The 20,458-nt window shown below is 34.6% G+C and overlaps 1 protein-coding gene and 1 long non-coding RNA gene across 2 annotated transcripts; one reads left to right on the forward strand and one right to left on the reverse strand.

Annotated features, from left to right (window-relative positions):
• Positions 1 to 7,514: 7,514 nt before the first annotated feature.
• Positions 7,515 to 9,395, forward strand: LOC107880677 (uncharacterized). The gene is made up of 2 exons (XR_016122842.1): positions 7,515 to 7,720; positions 8,325 to 9,395. It is a non-coding gene; the product is annotated as an uncharacterized LOC107880677 (long non-coding RNA).
• A 40-nt stretch (positions 9,396 to 9,435) lies between these two features.
• On the reverse strand, positions 9,436 to 12,111 carry LOC103328376 (beta-glucosidase 12-like). The gene is made up of 10 exons (XM_008230770.2): positions 12,036 to 12,111; positions 11,717 to 11,794; positions 11,540 to 11,627; positions 11,192 to 11,447; positions 10,961 to 11,076; positions 10,638 to 10,855; positions 10,526 to 10,557; positions 10,313 to 10,415; positions 10,097 to 10,205; positions 9,436 to 9,972 (listed from the first exon to the last, which is right to left on the reverse strand). The coding sequence occupies exons 1-10, from the start codon at positions 12,094 to 12,096 to the stop codon at positions 9,801 to 9,803; spliced, it is 1,233 nt and encodes a 410-aa protein (XP_008228992.2). The 5' UTR covers positions 12,097 to 12,111; the 3' UTR covers positions 9,436 to 9,800.
• Between the last annotated feature and the right edge of the window lie 8,347 nt (positions 12,112 to 20,458).

The following is a 20,458-nucleotide window of genomic DNA, read 5'->3' on the forward strand; positions in this document are numbered from 1 at the left end:
GTTTCTATACGTTTTCTAAGAGAGGCCAGGATAGTCATACAATTACCTATAAGGAGCATCCTAAGGGAGAGTCAAGGCGACGACAAGAAGCGTCCCTGAAGAAGCAACCCTCAAAGAAGCGTCCTCAGGGAAACGCAGGATGCGCCATGAATTTTCTAAAAGGAGGTCTCCATGCTTCTTGAGGGAGGTATCTAGATTTCTATCTATTTCCTAAGGGGGCAGGATAGCCATATAGTTTCCCATAAGGAGTATCCTAAGAAAGACATAAGACGACGACCAAAGCATCCTTCAGGAGATGTAGAATAGGCCCGGAGTCTCTCAAAGGGGACCCTAGCTTTTATCAATATCCTAAGGGAAAGGCACAGCCAAGACACTAACCGGTTACTCAAGCAGTTTCACAAGGCAATATGCAAATTGAAGTTAAAAAAAATAACTCAAATTTCCATAGTAAAGTGACCAACTGGTCAAGTTCAATAACAAAAAGAAGATGATCAACCAAGACCAATTATTCTAAATAGACAAAAAGCATATTACGAAAGTTGAAAAGAAATAAAGGAGTCTGCATATACTCTGAGAACGTCGATAGGAGATCCTTGATTTGCAACCTCTTCGACATCCACCTGATCAGTCATGCTCTTAGCAACTCCACCTGCTTGATCTGTAACGTTTGCCACCACCTCATCAGCTGCATCATTCCTCTGCTCCATCCTCTTCAGTCAGGATAGAGCATCTGGATGTCTTCATCTCCAATGGTATAGAAGGGATCATTTCCATTTGTGGAGTCCAAGTAGCCCAGCTTGTACGCATCCATGGTAGCTTCGAACTTGGATTCTTCAGAAACTTATGATAAGCGCAAAATTTAGCCAAAAACTTGTCATAATTGAGAGAGATGTCGACATTCTTGTGCTTAAGATGAAAGTAAGCATCTTTTCGACTAGCCAAGTCAAAGCTGAAAAGCTAAGCTTAGAATCTTTCTTAGCAAGGGAACTATTCAGCTCAGATATCATCACCCGTATGTCAGAAGTCTTCTTCTCATAACGAGTCTACTCGACAGAAAGCTTGCTAATTAGTCCGGCATTCTTCTTCTCTAACTCACTGAATTGAACAAAAGAGAGGGCAACAACAGACGAGTTCCAAGACTACCTTTCAATTTAGACATGCAAAATAAATCATCATCCAACCCTAACAATACTATCCCGCGAAGGGAAAATGAAGGCAACACATCATCCACCACAACATGAAGCGAACCAACACTTACCCTTACCTAGCTGCACAAACCCTAGCAAATGCAAATTATTAGAGGTCCATCAAAAGATCCATGTCTTTGGCCTTCATCCTTGCTGCATGCGCGAGGCTATGATGAGTCATTCCCTCTCCACCCATATTCAGCACCTACCATACACCAGCTACATCAATTTCGATCCATGTCTGGTGAGATGACCGAAGCATAATCTCATAACATCTCGAAGCCGTTGTTGAAACATTCAACCATTTCATGGGTATATTCTTCAGATTTTGTGAATTGTTGGACATCATATTTCTTTGTCTCTTCCAATTTTAACTTGAGGGACTCAAAGTCCAGCATATGCTTTATTCAACTTGTTGGCCAAGTTTCCCATCACTTGGCCACTTGGCCATGAATATTATATTTGCTCTTCCACCAATCTGTTGCCTTAGACAAATATTGGAGATCGTGCTTCACATCAAAGATTTTGTCAAACGGATCATTGCTCTCAACCTTACTTCCAGATGAAATGGGATCATGATTGGGAGTCAAAGGTGGAGATGGGAATGGACACATGCCACGCACCGTATCCCGTAATCGACATGGTCGCTTGGAGGGCGTCGTCCGACATCTTTAAGTATTAGTGGGGATAATTCACAGCTCCAGTCTGCAAAAAATAAAACGTTAGATTCAGTATGCAGTTTTTACTTCTGAAAACTAGTAAACAACAATATGGTCAACTTTATTGGAGAATGTTTACCTTTGAGTAAGTTAAGAATAATTACATTTCCCAAACCTAATGTTAAGAAGGTGCCTATGCTTTTGATTATATATAGCAACTTGTCTAATTTATATTCTATTGAAGCAGTTAGTTACATCTCTATATCTTGACGAAATTGGGTATGTAGTTAGTGCATTAATTTGATGGGATTGCACTGTACATCATTTACTCATTGGCTGTAATTTAGACCATTAGAATAATAACAATAAAATTGGATTAGAAATAAAAAAACAAAACCTTACTGGCGAATTGGAAATTGTGGATTTTATGCAAAAAAATGGAGTATGTAACTAAGCAATTTTTGGAAATTTGAAAAAAAAAATACAAAACGAAATTGCAAAATTGGAAAATCGGAAAAATACCATACTAGGAAATTGCCAAATTCTGAATTTACTCAAATTAGACAAAGATTGAAAATGACAAAATCGGAAGAACAACGAAAAAACGGAAACGTTATATGCCAGAAAAACACATACAAATCACTGCAAATAAAATTGGAAATTTGAGAAAATATGAAAATTGCCACATAGGAAAATTGGAAAATTGGAAACCAATTGAAATGGCAAAAATGGGAAATAGGAAAATTACCGTACTTGGCAAATTGAATTAGTTGGTACATTTGTCAAATTAGGCTAATTCTTTAAATACAAAAATGGGAAAACTAGGAAATTGGGAAATTCCAAAATTACAAATATAGGAAAATATGAAAATTTGGGAAAATATGAAAATTGCCACATAGGAAATTGGAACATAGGAAAAAGGAAATTAGGCAAATATGAAATTGGAAAATTGGAAACGAGTTGACATTGTGGAAATGGGAAATAGGAAAATTACCGTACCGGACAATTTGAATAAGTTGGTTAATTTGGCAAATAGGCAAATTCTTTAAATACAAAAATGGGAAAAGTAGGAAATTAAGAAATTCCAATTACAAATATAGGAAAATAGTCATACATGCAATTGGATAGTAACTCCCGCCCAATAACTCTTGCCATATACTCCCACCAGTGAATCCCTGCAAATTACTCACTCATTTACTCCAGCTCATTAATATCTTCCTATATTAAACTTCAACCCAGCTGTATGAAGAGAAAACTTTCAATTAACTCCTGCTTGCAACCATTACCTTCCCCACTCATTTCACTCACATCGCATTAAGTCCCAGTTTTCCCCAATTAAGTCATACACCAACCCCCAATAAATACCCAAAATTATGGACCCTAACCTCACACCAAACCCAATGCTTTCAATTACTGAAAGGAGGGGAGACTGAAACACCAGCCAAGTCAGCAAATTCACTGACTGCAGACTTAGTCCATGGATTGTAGCAATGTCGAGACAATACCATGTTTTGGAAAAATATCCATGCAAACATAGTTTCAAATTTTTTGGAGGGCCAAGCTAGGTGGGGTGTCATAAAAAAGCGCACAATTCGCTCTTGTTATCATGCCCACATGCATCTCCTACATATAAAGGGTATGAAAGCAAAATTGAAAGCGCCTCTGCCACTGCAGTTATGGTATTCAAGGAATCTAACGAAATGGCCTAGTTGAAGCAAAAACAAGTGGAAATCGGATTCGAACTATTTTGCAAGTTTGCAAAAATAATGGATCCATAAGGAAACTAGGACAACATCATTGTGGGCGGGGTCCAAATGTGTCAACAGTAAGAAACTTTTGACACATTAATATGACTTTGGAGACTGTGAAATGTAGTGGAAATAGCCTGTAAAATGGAACTATGAGGTGGCCTCTTTTGTATTAGGTAACTATGGGGCGGGCACTTGTTGTATTATGTAAGTTTCGAAATTGGATTTGATGGAATTATGATGCCTCTTTTTGTATTTGTGCGTATACAGTTTCCTTTATCTCTGTCCAGTTCAAACGATTATAGTGTCAATAACTCCACAATAACCATGCGTATAATGGCAATATGATATCAATAAGAGCACAATACAGTTACAATAGGATCCTATTGCAGTAGGTACTGCATCAGACTCTACCATTTGATTGACTTATACATCCCTTAAAAGACATATGGCCTACATTACACACCTTCAATATGGACTCTATATATACAATTCATGCCTTGCACCACCATCATATCCCCCCTATATTACAATCAATGACACCGACAATATGAAACAACACCGGCAGATTTGAAACACCGGTCTAAAATGTTTTTCAAGATATCCAGGACATTGAAGGCTTTAGCAAATAAGTATGGGCTGGCGATGGTTGTCACCAACCAAGTAGTGGATTTTATTGGGCCAAATCATGGAATCAATGAGGTGAGGTTGGGAAACTTGGAGTGCTTGCATACATCAGGCAGACGGGTGAGTCCAACTTTGGGACTAGCTTGGGCATATTGCATCAATTCAAGGGTGTTTTTGGCAAGACATGAGGAATTTGTTGGGCTTAACTGTTGTAATGCTCCTTCAACAACTATATACAGTCAAACACATAGGACATTTCACTTGTATTTGCCCCACATTTGCCCCATGCATCGTCTGAATATGTAATCACAAAAGACGGTGTAGTAGGAGTATCACGGTAACTGCGTCATAATTGCATTGTAAGGACTTTAATGTTGTGGAACCATTTTGAGTTACATTCCAGGCCCTTTAATTTTCATACTTACAGAGTTTACATTGCAATAGCAATACTAGTATATTAAAAGTACAATATAATAACAATCTTAAGACAATAAAATTACAATACGATAGCGATACTGTCAATATAAATAGGGAACACAGCATGTTGTATAGCAATGCAACCCAAATTATGCAAATTTAACAGAATTCACATTCCACATAACACCAAACTCACCACAAATAAAATTAAAATTGACAGTACCTAACAAACCAACATAAATCATATTGTCTAAGATACATTACGTAATGGAATATTGTTTTTATAAGGTGATTTTATTGTGGCCTGTGGAACCGCACCTTGAGCACTTTCTTGTAATTGTGCTCTCTCCTCGCAAGGGAATTCTTTGCTTCTTCCTATCTGCCTGGCATGACCTTTGTCATTGAAGAAACATTATTTGAGACAAATGGGTGAATAGAACCAGTACAATGTGGTGTAAATGATGGAGAAGTATATTTGGATAAATGGTATTTGCAAAATGATTTTGGAATATGAAAATTACAGTTGGGCAAATTTTCTCCAGTAAGGGAGCCTTATTGACTAAGTTACGGTTGACAGCATTGAGAGGCCACTTTAAATTTAAGGTGCAATTCTCTTGCACTAAGAGGTTGCTTGTTTGAGCATCGAGAATTAGAGAATACAACTTCATGATTGTGAGGCGTACAGATATCCATAAATGTGGTTTGTGGTTGGTAAATGATAACCATCGTCAAGCAACCGCAACACTTGTAGCTATTTCATTGAAAAGAAAGTTGAATGATTCTCGGATAATATACACACCGAGTGACATAATGAGAGATGTGAAACACAACTTTGGTTTGATCATTAATTATTCCAAAGCTTGGAAAGCGAGGGAGTTAGCTCTAATGTCCATTAGAGGATTAGCCGAGGAGGCATATTATATCATTCTAGTCTATTGCTATGAATTGGAGCATATGAATCCCGGACACAAAGACACACATTCATACTAATGAGAACAACCCTTTTGTGTATTTTTTTTATGGCAGTTGGCACACGTATTAGAGGGTTTCATTCTTCCATGTATCCAGTGATAGCCGTGGATGCCACTCATTTAAAATCTAAGTACAAGGGTGTTATGTTTGTAGCAAATGCATTTGATGGTAATCAAAATATATATCATCTTGCTTTTGGGATTGGGAATTTGGAGACGGATGCATCATGACATTGGTTTTTCTCTAAACTTCATGAAGTCATTGGTGAGTGTCCCAATCTTATTATCATTTCTGACTGCAATGTTAGCATAGATAATGTGTTGCTCAATATCTTGAACAGGCAGGGTAGCACAAGTGGTCTAGAGCTCACATAGATGGATGCCGCTATAATGTAATAACAACAAATATTGTAGAGTCAATAAACTCAGTCCTTAGGTTTGCAAGGATGTTGCCAGTGGTTCATTTGACAAGGGGAAATTATTAATCTCCTTGTGAAATGGTTCACCGAACGTCGTGAGTTGGCTTTGAAATGCACAATAACATTATGCCCCAATTTTGGTGAGAAGAAGTTGAGGAATAGGTTTGATGATGCTGTAAGGATGAATGTCGTTAACTAAATAACGTACAGTATAATGTTGTGAACGGTGATATGGATGGCCTCGTACATTTGACGACCAACAGTTGTAGTTGTAGGAAGTTTCAGCTTGAGTAGCTACCTTGCAAGCATGTAGTTGCACTTTGCCGCTTCTTGAAACTAAATGTATACTCCAAAGCTTCTCGGTATTATACTTGAAATACCTGGTTGGATGCTTATTCAGATAGCATCTACCAGGTACAGCCTCGGGGAATGTGGGTTATTCCTTAAGATGTCCAAAGTCGAGTTAGTGGATTCAGATTCTCCTCCTAAACGTATTATTGGCAATTGGGTTGATGTGTCCAAGTAGCCCAAAATAGGAGGGGCAGAGTGAACTGACACTTCATTTGTTTCAGTACCATCATCACCACCATACATCTCCTCCACCTTGCTAAAATATATTATGTCCCAACATCACCTCCCACATCAGCGACATTTGTATTATTCCGAGTTACTTCATTGCTTTCAACAATGACAACTAAAGAACGATCCATCCGACTACTATCTCTCGTAATGTGTATACTATTAACTACATCATTTGTCAGTGTTTTATCTTCTATACTCACGAGTAAGGGAGTTAGTTTTGAAGGTGTTACTTCACAATTGTACTTCATAAAAAAATTGACATCATCATTTCCTCAATCTTTATGCGCTTCCACTCATTTGAGGCCACCAAAACTGAGAACTTTAAGCAAACCTAGTTTTCCCTATTGTTTGTATTACCAATCTGATGCACATGATCCAACAGTTCAGCAAATGTGATGATCCGTGGTACTATTAAGCCTTTTGAGTCACCCCCTTCGTATTTGCACATCTTCTTTGATGTTACCCATTTTTCATTGTAGCAAACCAGAATAACAATTGTCTCTAATTCTGACCATGACAAAACAACATTTTATTAACACATTTGAAGCCACGACTAAATTACTGCAATACAACCACAATAACCAGGCAATACTAAATTGCATTACTGATACTAAATAATTAGATAACTTCCAATTTGATTTATTTTATTTTATTTTTGTTATGATGATCTTTTATAAAATTCTAATAAATAGGCAGTTTGGGTCATTATTTAAATTCGTTTGTGCTTCAGCGCTCGTGAACTCAAGCTCTAAATCATGGGCCGAAGAAAAATTATGCCACTAGCCTCTAAACACGTGTACTACTACATTTCAAATTTCCGTCATGACAGCATAATGATCAAAGTACGCTACAATTTACGCGAATAAGTGAAAATTCCACTACTACAAAAATGGAAAATTATTGAGATTGTGTTGAGGTGTTTGGGTGTGGGGGAACAATGTCCAACAAGAATGAGAACCATCAGACGGCTCGCTCTCGGTGCTGCTGAAGCGTAAATTGGCCAATGATAAGATTGAGATACCTGAGAATGTGCACGGTCGGGCGAGTCAGAGCAAGAAGGGGGAGGATTGAGTTGTGGGAGATGGAGTTTCTACGTTTTCAAAATTTGGGGTATTTTCTCTCTCCCTCTCTGTTTCTTCAGTTTTTTAATCTTTTTTACCTGGTCTGCCGTTTATATCGAAGAATGTGTAGAATTGGCTAAGAAGTTTATATTTGATGTTAATCAAAAAAGGGAAAATACTGTCACCCAATAGTTTGCTTAAGTTTGTTGATCAGAATGGCAGAGCGTGCTTATGAGTTTATTACAAAGATGCCAATTCGTCCAACAATTCCCATTTGGGGGGTACTTCAAGGGCTTGCAAAATGTATAGGAAGACAGAATTGGGGAGGGTGGTAGCTGATAAGTTATTTGAACTTGATCCTAAAGACTCTGGCAACCACGTAGTTCTTTCCAATATGTTTGCAGCTGCTGGCAGGTATGAAAAATGCTTACCAAATGCATACTTTTTTTATGGTAGATTCATCATTTTCAATTCCATTAGCATCTGTATGTTGCATAAGCAATTTATACCCAGAATCATAAGAGGCTAGAAGCTATGGTTTTGAAGCTATGATGTAGGAGCCATAGAGGCATTGTTTTGCTTTCATATCGGGGTCCTTTGCCCCCCATATATTTGAACAAACTGATTTATGTTTGACAATGAATGTATTGCAGGTGGGAAGAGGCCACTCTTGTGAGAAAGGAGATGAAAGATGTCGGGACATATGTAGCAAATTTATGATGCTTAATCACTTAGCATAAGTTCTATTTCATCTTTCCAATCAAGTTTTTGGCAGCAACCATTGATTCAGGAGTAGCTTTCTCTTTGTCAAAGTGATTTTTGATGTTCATCCTTTGATTTCCTTTTATTTATCAGAGAAGGGTCTTTCTTTATTCATTGATCTTCTTGTTTTGTGCAGTTCTTCCACTACCCAGGTAATTATTCTAGGCTTTGTTTGTTATAGGTTTTTTTTATTTTTTCTTCAGTTTCTTTCTAAACTTATATGGTTTAATTTGTTTTTTCGTTTTCGATGGGCATCTGCAGTGCTTGGTTTATAAGCTTTTTTTTAAAATGTTAATAACTAATTGTAATATTATATGCTTTGAGCATTTTTGGGTTGTATGGAGGAAGGCAACGTTTGTGGCTTTGGCTAAAGTGAAGCTTTAGTCACTCCTTGTCTGCTGCTGTGTTGAAGTTGTAAGAAAGACCATGGCAGGGACACGATCTTCAGTTTGTAAGAGAACAAGACTATAGAGGTCTTAAGTGCACTACTGTGTAGGAAGAAAAGCTAAGGAGAATAATAGTCTCCTCCTATATTGAGTGAAGGAACAAAACAGAGAGTTCAAGAAATGGCTCCAGTGTTTTTTTTTTTTCCCCTTAAGCTTTCTCCTTCTTTATTATGCTTTGAGTGCTCTAGTTAGATAAAAAAACTCTTAACACTTTTGCTATGGTTATTTTTTTTATATATTTTTTCCTGAATTAATTGTTTATTGTCATGTAAATGGTGAACTGTAGGATTGGTAGAGCTGTACTATAATGGCATCCATGGTGTGGACATTGAAGGTCCAGCAGAAGTTCGCATCGAATGGGCAACATTTATGAGCCATATGTAGTTCCTTTATTTATAAGTATAGGTTAATGCTATGGATATGGTATTTTGTATGGACACAGTAGGAATCAAGATTGGTAAACTATGTAATTACTGTTGAATATTCAAGTTTTATGAAAGAAACAATTTTTGAGTATATATGTATGATGTGGGTAATAGCAGATTTGGACTTGAATTTATTGCTTACAAACTATATTGTGGTTGTTTTTCTAGTTAAAATCTAAAATGCAAAATCACTACGTTAGTTTTACGGATTATGTATGACGGTTTTTTCACAACAACTAATAGGTGACGGTTCTTTAAACAACCGCCGTCTTTATCCATAAATGACGATAGTTTTTTATAAACCTTCGTCTTACCTATAAATAACGACGGTTTTAAAAAAAACTGTCATCTTTACATCAGAACAACGACGGTTTTATTAAACACGGTCATCTTTACAGATAAACAACGACGGTGAAAAGCTGTCGTAGTTTGATACTCCAAAAGATGACGGTCGATTTAACGATGATTTTCAAAGCATCACAACGACGGTAAATTCTCAATACTTCTTAAGGAAACTTTTGAACCATTGTGCCGAGAGTTTTGGGTGCCTTTTCAACTTGTCATTGTAATCTATATAAGTGATACCAAATCGAACATTGTATCCAGAACTCCATTCAAAGTTGTCTAGCAATGACCACGGAAAATATCCCTTCACTTTGACACCATTTCTAAAAAGAAATAAGAAAACAAGAAAAAGTTAAACGTTTTGATTTTAATCAAATGAATCAATAACTCAAATATAGGAAGGCTAGACTGTATATGTACTTAATTAATTTGTTAATGAACACTTACTCAATTGCACTTTGAACATAATAGAGATGATGATTGTAGTAGTCAACTCTTTGGGTATCATTAAGGGCTTCCACAAGTGATAATTTGGGATCATTGGACTCATCCACACCTACAATATAATGTATTATTATGTAGTCTTTTTTGCACGTACGCATGTTTTACACCAAATATATGTGAAACATGATTATGCAATTATTTAAGGCTAGAAATAATTACCATTCTCAGTAACATAAATGAGTGGATCATGATACTTATTCTTTGTGTACAGTAAAAGATCTTGAATTCCTCTTGGATAAATATTTAGCCAGTCCGAAGCACCCTGCACCCCCATTTGAAGATATTGATGAGATTGTTAGGATTTACATTTGTATGTGGAAAACAATCAGTCGTCCAAATTATAAGCAATTAATTTAGTGCTTTGATGTGTACCTTTGGACCAATAGGGACCCCGTGACGCTCAGCTGCCACAACACATGAATTTCAAAATCTAATTAGTATATGAAATTTAATTGCTTGAAGTAAGTTCTTAATTTATACTCACATGAAAGATTAACTCGAGCATCTGTTACGTAGCTTGCATGTACAGAGTTATTTTGAGGTGCATCACTTGCATAGTAACCAGCATAATAATTTAGTCCAAGAAAATCAAATGACCCAATCAACAACTTGGATTGTTGTTTTGTGAATTTTGCTAATCGACTTCCAACAAATGATCGCATGCTTTGTGGATAGTCACCACTTGTCAATGGCTCCGCAAACCTACAAGAACGTGAAAATTTCAAATATTAACTTGATAGTTTCTAATGTACTATTGGCTAGTAAGTAGTAAATATTATATTTGTAAGTAAATTAATATGCACTTGCCATCCAAGCATAAAATCCAAAGCTCGTAATGCAGCATTTTTATTTTTTACTTCTTCAGACAGGGGTACAAACCAATGTGACACTAGTGTTATCCCTATCACTCCTTTTTGAGATGCCTACACAAGAACATTAAGTTTGGTTGATTTAGAATCACAAAAATTTAAAGTAGTCGCTCTAGTGTTGCCAATTAGAATCCAATATTATGACAAAACAATAACTAATTAATTGTACCTGATATTTATTCTTGTACAATTTTACCGCAGTTACATGCGCAAGGAGTAGGTGGTGTGTTACCAAGTATGGTTCAGTAGATGAATCTCCGCCGGTGCAGTTTAGTTGCTGCCAAGCGGAGCATCGTCCAGGTGCAAATGACCCGATTCCATAACCATAGTTACTAAAGGTATATGGTTCATTCAACGTGGTCCAATGCTTTACTCTATCACCGAATTCCTTGTAACAAAGTTCTACATAGTCTTGAAAATGATGGCTGTACATACACAATTGAAAATGTATATGTTATAATTCTATTTATTTACTAAATTATCAATATTATTCAAAGGATAAAATTTATTCACTTACATAATACGAGGGCTTAAAAAACCACCGTATTCTTCTTCTAAAGTTTGGGGAAGATCCCAATGGAAGAGTGTCGCAAATGGCATCAAACCTATAAATAGCGCATTAAAATGTTCCGATTATGAGTGCATGTAATTGTTATTGTATTGATGATTGATCATGGAAGGTGGGATGACTCACCATTGCGTAGGAGCTCATTGATGAGATTGTTGTAGTAGTTGATTCCTTCCTTATTCACGCCTCCACTTAACTTTCCATCTAATAATTAAAACAAAATCAGAAAATACAAAAAAGAAGTGAATCTTTATACATAAATTAAAGTTAAAAAAAAGTTGGAATATATGTTTCAATTATTTCAATTAAATCTTTTAATTGAAAACAAAATTTTTGTTTATATTGTACAATAGACAACAGGAACACATTATTTAAGTTAAAACAATGAAGGCAGAAATATTGAAGATTGGTCACAAATCAAATGTGAGGATGCAGGTGAACTTACTTGGTAACAATCTGGACCATGAAATAGAGAACCTATACGCATCCCACCCCATATTCTTCATAATCCCCACATCTTCCTACAATACGTAACAATAAATAAAACAAGTCATAAGGAAAGAAAGAAAAAGGCTAAAAATTAAGGATGTCATATTCAATGTCATGTGTTTTTTTCGAGCTTCAAAATTTCGTATGTCCACATTGGGCTCTTCTTAAAAAAAAGGTCTTGAGAATAAAATTATGTGATTGGTGTACCTTATAACGGTGATATTGATCCACAGCGATATCTCCATTGCTTCTATTAGTAATCTTTTCTGCAATTAATCACAAAAAATCTCATTTAGAGCATAAAGTTCACTGAAATCATAGAATTTGATCTAAAATTGATGATTTGATTGGACAAACCAGGATACTTGTGGGTGTAGATATCCCATATGCTTGGTCCTCTACCATACTCTTTTGCAGCACCTTCATACTGAAATATACACACACAAGAGAACACAATGAAGATGTAAATATTCTTGCATTGATCCACGGTCTGAATTTGAAAGAAAACCAAAACACAAATCATGCATTGAAGGGTAAATTAAGGGCCAGAAGGACTTACTTGGTAAGATGCAGAACCTACACCAAATATGAACCCCTCTGGAAAACTGCTCCTATTGAGAGAAGCAGTGTCATAATTAGTGGGTGTAGCTCCGATATCAGCTTTGCTATTTGTCAATGCAAAGCCAGTTAGTAGCAGAACGCATAAGAGAAAAGATCCTAATTGCGTAGCCATAACTGCAGGTTTGTTTTGTTGGCAATCTTGATAAGTATAAGGTTGCTCTGGCCGGCATTTTGCATGGCCCTTATATAGAAGAGGAAGTACGTTCTGCGCATGAGAAATGGTAAGCAATTCTGCCCTTGAGAAATAGTCAGCAATTAAATTAATGTTTTGTAAACACAAGTGGGATTAAGAGGTTGCAAAGGGAAGTTTCATATTTCATGAAGTATGAAACACGCAATGGTGTAAGTAGCCGCTAAGTCTGATCAGTTCTCCTGACCAAATGGGTCAAATTATGAAAAGAATTTGACAGACACTTGATTTGTTGACAATGTTAATTTATAGATTGTTAAATTTTTTGTGCATAATATGTGATTCTTAATTCTACCTCCGAATGCCATCTAGAATGGTGGGGTTTTCGAACATTGAAACACTATGTACTGAAGCTTTAGGCACTTACTTTGGGTTGATTCATTGTTTCACTTCCTCTAGCTCAATTGTACCTAAAAAACGGACATATACCACCAAAAAAAAATTAGTGACAATATTATACATAAACCATATGTATCTCTAACATATCAAAGGGATTATATTAACCAACTACGACAAAGCGTTTGTTAACACACCACTGCAGGCATGTTAATACAGGCAAAAATTCCATTTGGTAAAAAATTTATTAAAAAAACTCTTATATGTATATATAAAGCAAAGGAAAATACTTGCGACCTTCCCTGGAGTAAGAACTCCTACTTTCTTGTCAATCACAATTTGATATGTGTGTAGAGATTTTTCTTTTTGTGGTTTTCATGAATTATTTTAGCATATGTATCAAATTATGATTTGCATGAAGTAGGAATGAAGGAGGGAATCAGTGTCCTAAAGCAAAATGCCTTGGTGGTTAAATTTTCAAATAACACAAAATTATTGTTATTTAAAAAATTCAGAAAGGAAAAATAGATAAAACAATAGTCAATATTAAAATTAAAATAATGTTTTTGAAAAAAAAAAATTATAGGAGTCGAAGTCCAACAGAAATTTTCTCTAGATAGTGATAAAATTAAAAAAAAAAAAAAAAGAAGAAACAGCAGCCCAGATCCAACATAAATTTTCTATAGATATAAATAAAGAGCTCTAATAGGAGCCCAAGTCGTACATGCGTACACAGAGTAACCTTCCTGGAAGGATCCCCTGCTTGCGTACACGAGGGCAAATCGTAAACTATTATATTAAAACGTCTAATTATGAGGAAATCAATAGACGAACACAGTTTTGTCAAACAGACAGTTCGATAGTTCAAGAAATTTAATTGGTACAATGCATGCAGAGTGAGATCTACAGTCGAATTAAAACATGAAAATTTGACAGTCGAATAATTGGTACAATGCAGAGTGAGATCTACAGGAATCTCCCTCAAATAAGCTTATTTGAGAGACTCATCTAAACAAACACTACAGGCTTGATCATATACAAACCTTCAGCTTCTTGGAGGAAGTCGTTGGCCTTCAAGAAATCTACACTCGATCCTATTCAAACAAGAACCTTTTCCTTGGCTTGTAATTCGTGTCCAGCACGAAGAAGTTTTCAAAAGAAAGTTCAAACACCAACCTTTCAATTCCTATCTTTCTCAAAGATTAATTTTCAAATTTTCTTTCCCAATAAGGGTTTCCATTTTTCTTTTCCATGTATTTAAGGAGAAGATCATTATCACGTAACGGATGGTAAAAAAAGGAAAAGAGAAAGAAGAAAAAACGTCAGCGAAAAAACGGAAAAGGACAAAAACGCCTTGATGGAACTGAAAGAAAAGGTAAGCAAGATATTTATCTTATTTGAAACGATCTTGAGGTAATCTTGAAAGAAAAGAAAATTGCTCTGAGAATTGTATGTGGAATTCATAAATTTGACGATAAATATGAGGATAAATTAAATTACATTCGCTCTAAAGACGATTGTTTTAGTTCATTTGAGGAGCCCCTTCATGTTATTCAGGATGCCCTGTTTTGTGATTCCATAAATTGGTCCTGTAATTTTCCAGTTCACTAATAAAGTTTTCCTCGTACTGTATGTACGTCGAGGTTCCCTTAAAAAAAAAAAAAAAAAACCCTTTACTCTATTGCCTTGTGATGGAAACAACAAACATTAATTTTCCGGTTCATTAATAAAGTTTTCCTCGTACTGTATGTACGTCGAGGTTCCCTTAAAAGGAAAAAAAAAACCCTTTACTCTATTGCTTTGTGATGGAAACAACAAACATTAATTTTCCGGTTCATTAATAAAGTTTTCCTCATACTGTATGTACGTCGAGGTTCCCTTAAAAGAAAAAAAAAGGAAAAAAAAACCCTTTACTCTATTGCCTTGTGATGGAAACAACAAACATTACTTTTTGTTTTTGTTTTTTTGTTTTTGGTTTGGAGAGAAGACGATATAGTATTTTATTGGAAAATCAGTAATCGGGCTATTTCGTCGGAGATTTAGCGAGTTTCTCTACACCGATGGGCTCGGTTGTTGGTCGTTATATTTGGATTGGGAACGATCTTGAGGTCCTTATAATTTTTCACGTGATAATTGCTGATTCAGTGTACAAGAATTCTCAAAAAAGAATGTACATTGCAAATTATCTGTTGAAAACGTCAAAAGAGTAGCAAAAAAAAAAAAAAAAGGCCATGAATGAAATGCTACTTCTTTATGTAAAGATGAGTTTTCCATGTACGCTAGCTAGCTATATAGACTCGTTCAAGCACTGGCATCTGAAAATTATCATCAATTCTTCACGCTAGCTCTTCTTTCCTCCAAATTTCAAGAACTTACTTTTTGAATTCAATTTTTTGTTGTTGTTGTTATCTCCTGGAAGTTTATATTTTTAGTTGTATAGTTTATTTGAACTGCTTATTGAAGAAGATAGTTCGGACAAAAAAATAATAATATAAAAGGCTAGGTGTGCACGTCTCTATGCAGGCTTCTACCTACATATTACCATTCTAATTAATAACCTTTGCTCGTTCAACAAAGGTCACAAGTACCTGCTACGTCGTTAGATGTGCTTCTAATTACGAGCTACGCTAGATGATACATAAAAACAGAAAAAAAAAACAAGAAAAGAACGGTTAACTATGTATTAGTACCCAAATTTAGGGGTCGTTAAGTGATGACTTGACAGCTTCGACGTGATTTTTTTTTTTAAAAATGTCATGGATAATTCTATTTTTCAATCCCATTCTTGGGACAAGTGTTGAAATATGGTGTACTACGAAAAGGAACAAAATTCAAAATCAGAAAATTGGGGTTCAAATACAGAAAATCAAGTTTGAGCATCAATATGACGTTAGAAAAAGAAGGAAGGCATATCGTTGAGATTTTCTGATTGATTGAGAAAGTTTGAAGCAATTATAGATTCGCTATATTTAATTTAATGTTTTATTTTATATTTTTAGAATAATTTATCTACAAGGATATTATTTTCCTAATATGATTTTACTTAGGAATATTTTTGGAAACTTTTGTTATTTACTTTTTGTTTTCCAATTAACTTTCCTAGTAAAATCTAGGCTTTTCTCTTGTATAAAAGGAATGCGTTGGGGCATCTTGAAAAATTCAGTTTATTACCAATCAAATACTTTTGAGTTTTACTCAATTTTCTGGTGGATTCCAATTTGTTGGTGGATTTCGACATTCTGACTTTAGGGTTATCGTTCGATCTCCCTATCCCTTTATATCTCGATGCAGTTGGTCAGTTGGTATCAGGTGTCTCCAATGGCTCTAGGTTTTGCATGACTCGAGGTGTCTCCAATGGCTCGTATAGAGGAAGAAGATAGGACCTATGAAGACGGGGAACCAATCACTCTCAATGAATTTGATGTTGCAGTTGTTCCATACTTCATGGGGATTGACTGCACTGAAGGCTTTCTCCAATGGGTTGCAGATGTAGAGGAAATATTTAATTCAATAATGATCCCAGAAGAGTAGATAGTGAAAATTGTTGTGTCCAATTTAGAAGACAATATCGCTTCTTGGTGGGATCAGATGCGAAAACCGAGAAAAAAAAAAGGTAATCCTATCAGTTCTTGGCATTGGATGAAGAGACTTTTTGTGAAAAAATTCTTTCATTTTGAGTATGATATATATTTGTTAAGGAATGGTTACAAGATTGCTCTACCCAATATCATGGTGAGTCAAGAAAAGATGGAGGAAGATGTCAAAGAAAAAAAAACTTTGATGGATGTTGAATTAATTGATGACATAGTAACCCACAAGATGGATGAAAAGATTAAAGAAAAACAAGAGATTATGCCAATTGAAACTCCTATTGTTGTTGAAGATTTCCCAAAAGATGAAGAACAACAATTGGATTCCTCTGATATTAAAGGTATGGATAAATATGAAGTTGGAGAGGAAAATAATTCATACAAGGATTTGATTCTCAACTCGCATATTCTAATCTTGTTTATGGAATTAATTATATGATTATTGTTGGAATTTTAAAAGGTTTTAAAAATTTAACCGTTTTATTTATTTAATTATTTAGGCTTTTTTATTTTATTAATTGTTGGGGTTATAAATATTTAATATTCAGGCTTTATTTCTAGTTGGTGAATGCCTTAATTTTTTGGTTGGTGAACTTTTATGGTTGGTGAAGGTTACATGTTTCGGATGCCTATAAATGGCCACTCCTCCTTCACATTTGATACACACACAAGACACACAATACACCATCAGAATATCACATACACATTCTAATTCTTTCGTTTTCTACTTTTATATATATATATTAACTACTTTATATTATTATTTTGGGCAATGGTTATGTGACTTGGATACCTATATCCGTCTATGAACGTGCTCATAGTGGATTTTGAGTTTGTGTACAAGGGATTGTATCTTGGAGTCTTGTACACCGTCCCTACCTGCACATAGGGAGGCTACAAAGGCTTTAGGACAGCGTCTTTAACGTGCTTCACCGTACCAAACTCACTTTCTTACTTTCTATTTATTTTCCTTTTACTTACCTATTATTTTGTTTTCTTCAATTTCATTATATCTTCAAAACTTTCCAATTTGTTTATATGTTATTTATAATATAAATTTTTGTATTTGGCTTTACGGAAAGAGGAAAACTATATTTTTTAATAACAATCTAAAGCCTTTGTAAGTTAAAGTTGTTTTCTTCCTGTATTGCTAGCTTTAATCAATTTACAGTGAAACATCCAATGTTGAATGATTGAAGTGTTTCAAAATCTTTGGTCTATTTTTTTTAATTGAAATTTGAAAGCAAGTATATATATATATATATACAGTCCTGATCTCTTGGACCACAGGAGTCCAAGAGATTGTGGTCACCCACCATTGTATATTAATTTAATGGTTCAAAAAAGTTTCTTAAAAGAAGTGCAAGAGTGAGTAAAGATTTTATTACAAATCTTTTGCTGAAGCAATCAAAGTATTCAATAATATTTTACCGTGTTATTTATATATATATATATAATATCAGTTTTATTTTATTTTATGTATTTAGTGGTTTTACTATTATATTTATTATGCATATTAAGATGACATTGAATTGGCATTAGAGTACCAGCCGTTAGACTAGCCTTATGTGATGTCAAACTTGAAAATTGTAAGCATGCAGTTATTATTTTATTTTGATTGATTCGTTTTGTTTGTAACGGAAAATATAATTTGAATTTAGTGGTTTTGGACGGTAGCTCCTTTTGGTTACAAAATTAGTTAATTGCTACTAACTTCTTTTGGAAGCTTTTGCTACTAACTTCTTTTGGAAGCTTTTGCAGGTTTAATTTCAAATCTTTAATGTTAATTTTTTGGCGTTTAAAGCTTTTAATTTTGGCAGTAAAATTATTGATATTGTTAGAGCATCTACAATGGGCTTCCTAAACCACCTCCTTAGACAAATTTTAGGAAGGAATGATAAAAATGCAACTCCAACCACGCTCCCTATCGACCTCCTAAAATAGGGAGTCCTCTAGGAGCTCCTAAATCTGAGGAGAGAGAAAAGACTCTTAGTGGCTCTCTATAATTTAATGCTGCTTTATTTAATGAGTATTTCAAATCTTTATTTAATGCTAACCATTTTTTATTTTATTTTTTTAATAAAGATGGACCAATCAAAAAAGAGTTATAGCATTTATGACTCTCCAAATTATGGAGTATGGTTGGAGTTGAAATTTTTTAGAGAGCTCCTAAAATAGTTTTCTTATATTCTTAGCCAAATTTTAGCTAAGAAATAGAGAATGTCATTGTGGATGCTCTTAGGTGATTATTGCCTTTAATGTTCTGAACATTTATGCAATTTAATTACTTCTTTGTTTTAATGCCTTGGATTCATTTTAAAGTTACCAACGCCTATATATTTCGATTGTGCAATCCTACATATTAGTTACTTGAGTTAATCTTGATACAAATATATATATATATTGAGTGAACTAATGTTCTTTTGATTATAAAGTCTTGACAGCTGCCACATTGAGTAAATTGCCATGAAGTGTACATTGTGAAATCCTCCTGAGAAAACTGAAATGAAATAATAAATTATATCACTGTAAGTGGCATTAATTTTGAGTTTTGGTGTAAGGCTTTCAAACCCTAAATTTTGTGAGGCATTTTTTGTTTTTTTCTCTTTTGAGGCTTTCGATGGTTTCACTGTTATATTTACAATGACTATCAAGATGATTGTGAGTACATATCTTATGAATTTAAAAATAAATAAATAAAATTTTGGTACAGTCTTCACATATTTTGAGAATTCCCTTAATTTGTGGGGGTTGAGTTTTTCCTTAATTATGTGGGTAATTGTTGGAATTTTTGTGGGTATTTCAAACACAAAATTAATCTCAATACTTATTTTATGCTGAATTTAATTTTCCAGATTTTGAGTGATTTGATTACCTCTTTAAAACTGAAGTTATTTTGTACATTTATTTTATAAGTTTTCATATCTCCTTTTATCCAGATTTATTAGTTTCATTAAAACACCAAAAATGGGGGCTGAAATTATAAAAAAACTCAACACCCAAAACACTTTATAAACACACTCAAAACCCATCATTACATACACTCAAAATCCATTTATAAACACACCCAAAAAAATATAAAATTGTTGATTTTGAGGTTGATTTTGGGTGTGTTTCTATGTTTAAATAGTGTTTGAGTTTTTTTTTATAAATACATGTCTAGGATTGAGTTTATTTATAAGTTTGTATATTTTAATTAGCACTCAAATGTTTACGTTATTTGCATTTTGATAATTATTAATATTTTTATTTTAAAAAGTGTGGACCAATTTGTGGAAGTGGAATTTTCCAGAGTGAGATCTACAGTCGAATTAAAACATGAAAATTTGACAGTCGAATAATTGGTACAATGCAGAGTGAGATCTACAGGAATCTCCCTCAAATAAGCTTATTTGAGAGACTCATCTAAACAAACATTACAGGCTCGATCATATACAAACCTTCAGCTTCTTGGAGGAAGTCGATGGCCTTCAAGAAATCTACACTTGATCCTATTCAAACAAGAACCTTTTTCTTGGCTTGTAATTCGTGTCCAACACAAAGAAGTTTTCGAAAGAAAGTTCAAACACCAACCTTTCAATTCCTATCTTTCTCACGGATTAATTTTCAAATTTTCTTTCCCAATAAGGGGTTCCATTTTCT

The sequence above is a fragment of the Prunus mume genome, linkage group LG1 (assembly GCF_029339155.1).
Source record: "Prunus mume cultivar Tortuosa linkage group LG1, ASM2933915v1, whole genome shotgun sequence".
NCBI classification, from domain to species: domain Eukaryota; kingdom Viridiplantae; phylum Streptophyta; class Magnoliopsida; order Rosales; family Rosaceae; genus Prunus; species Prunus mume.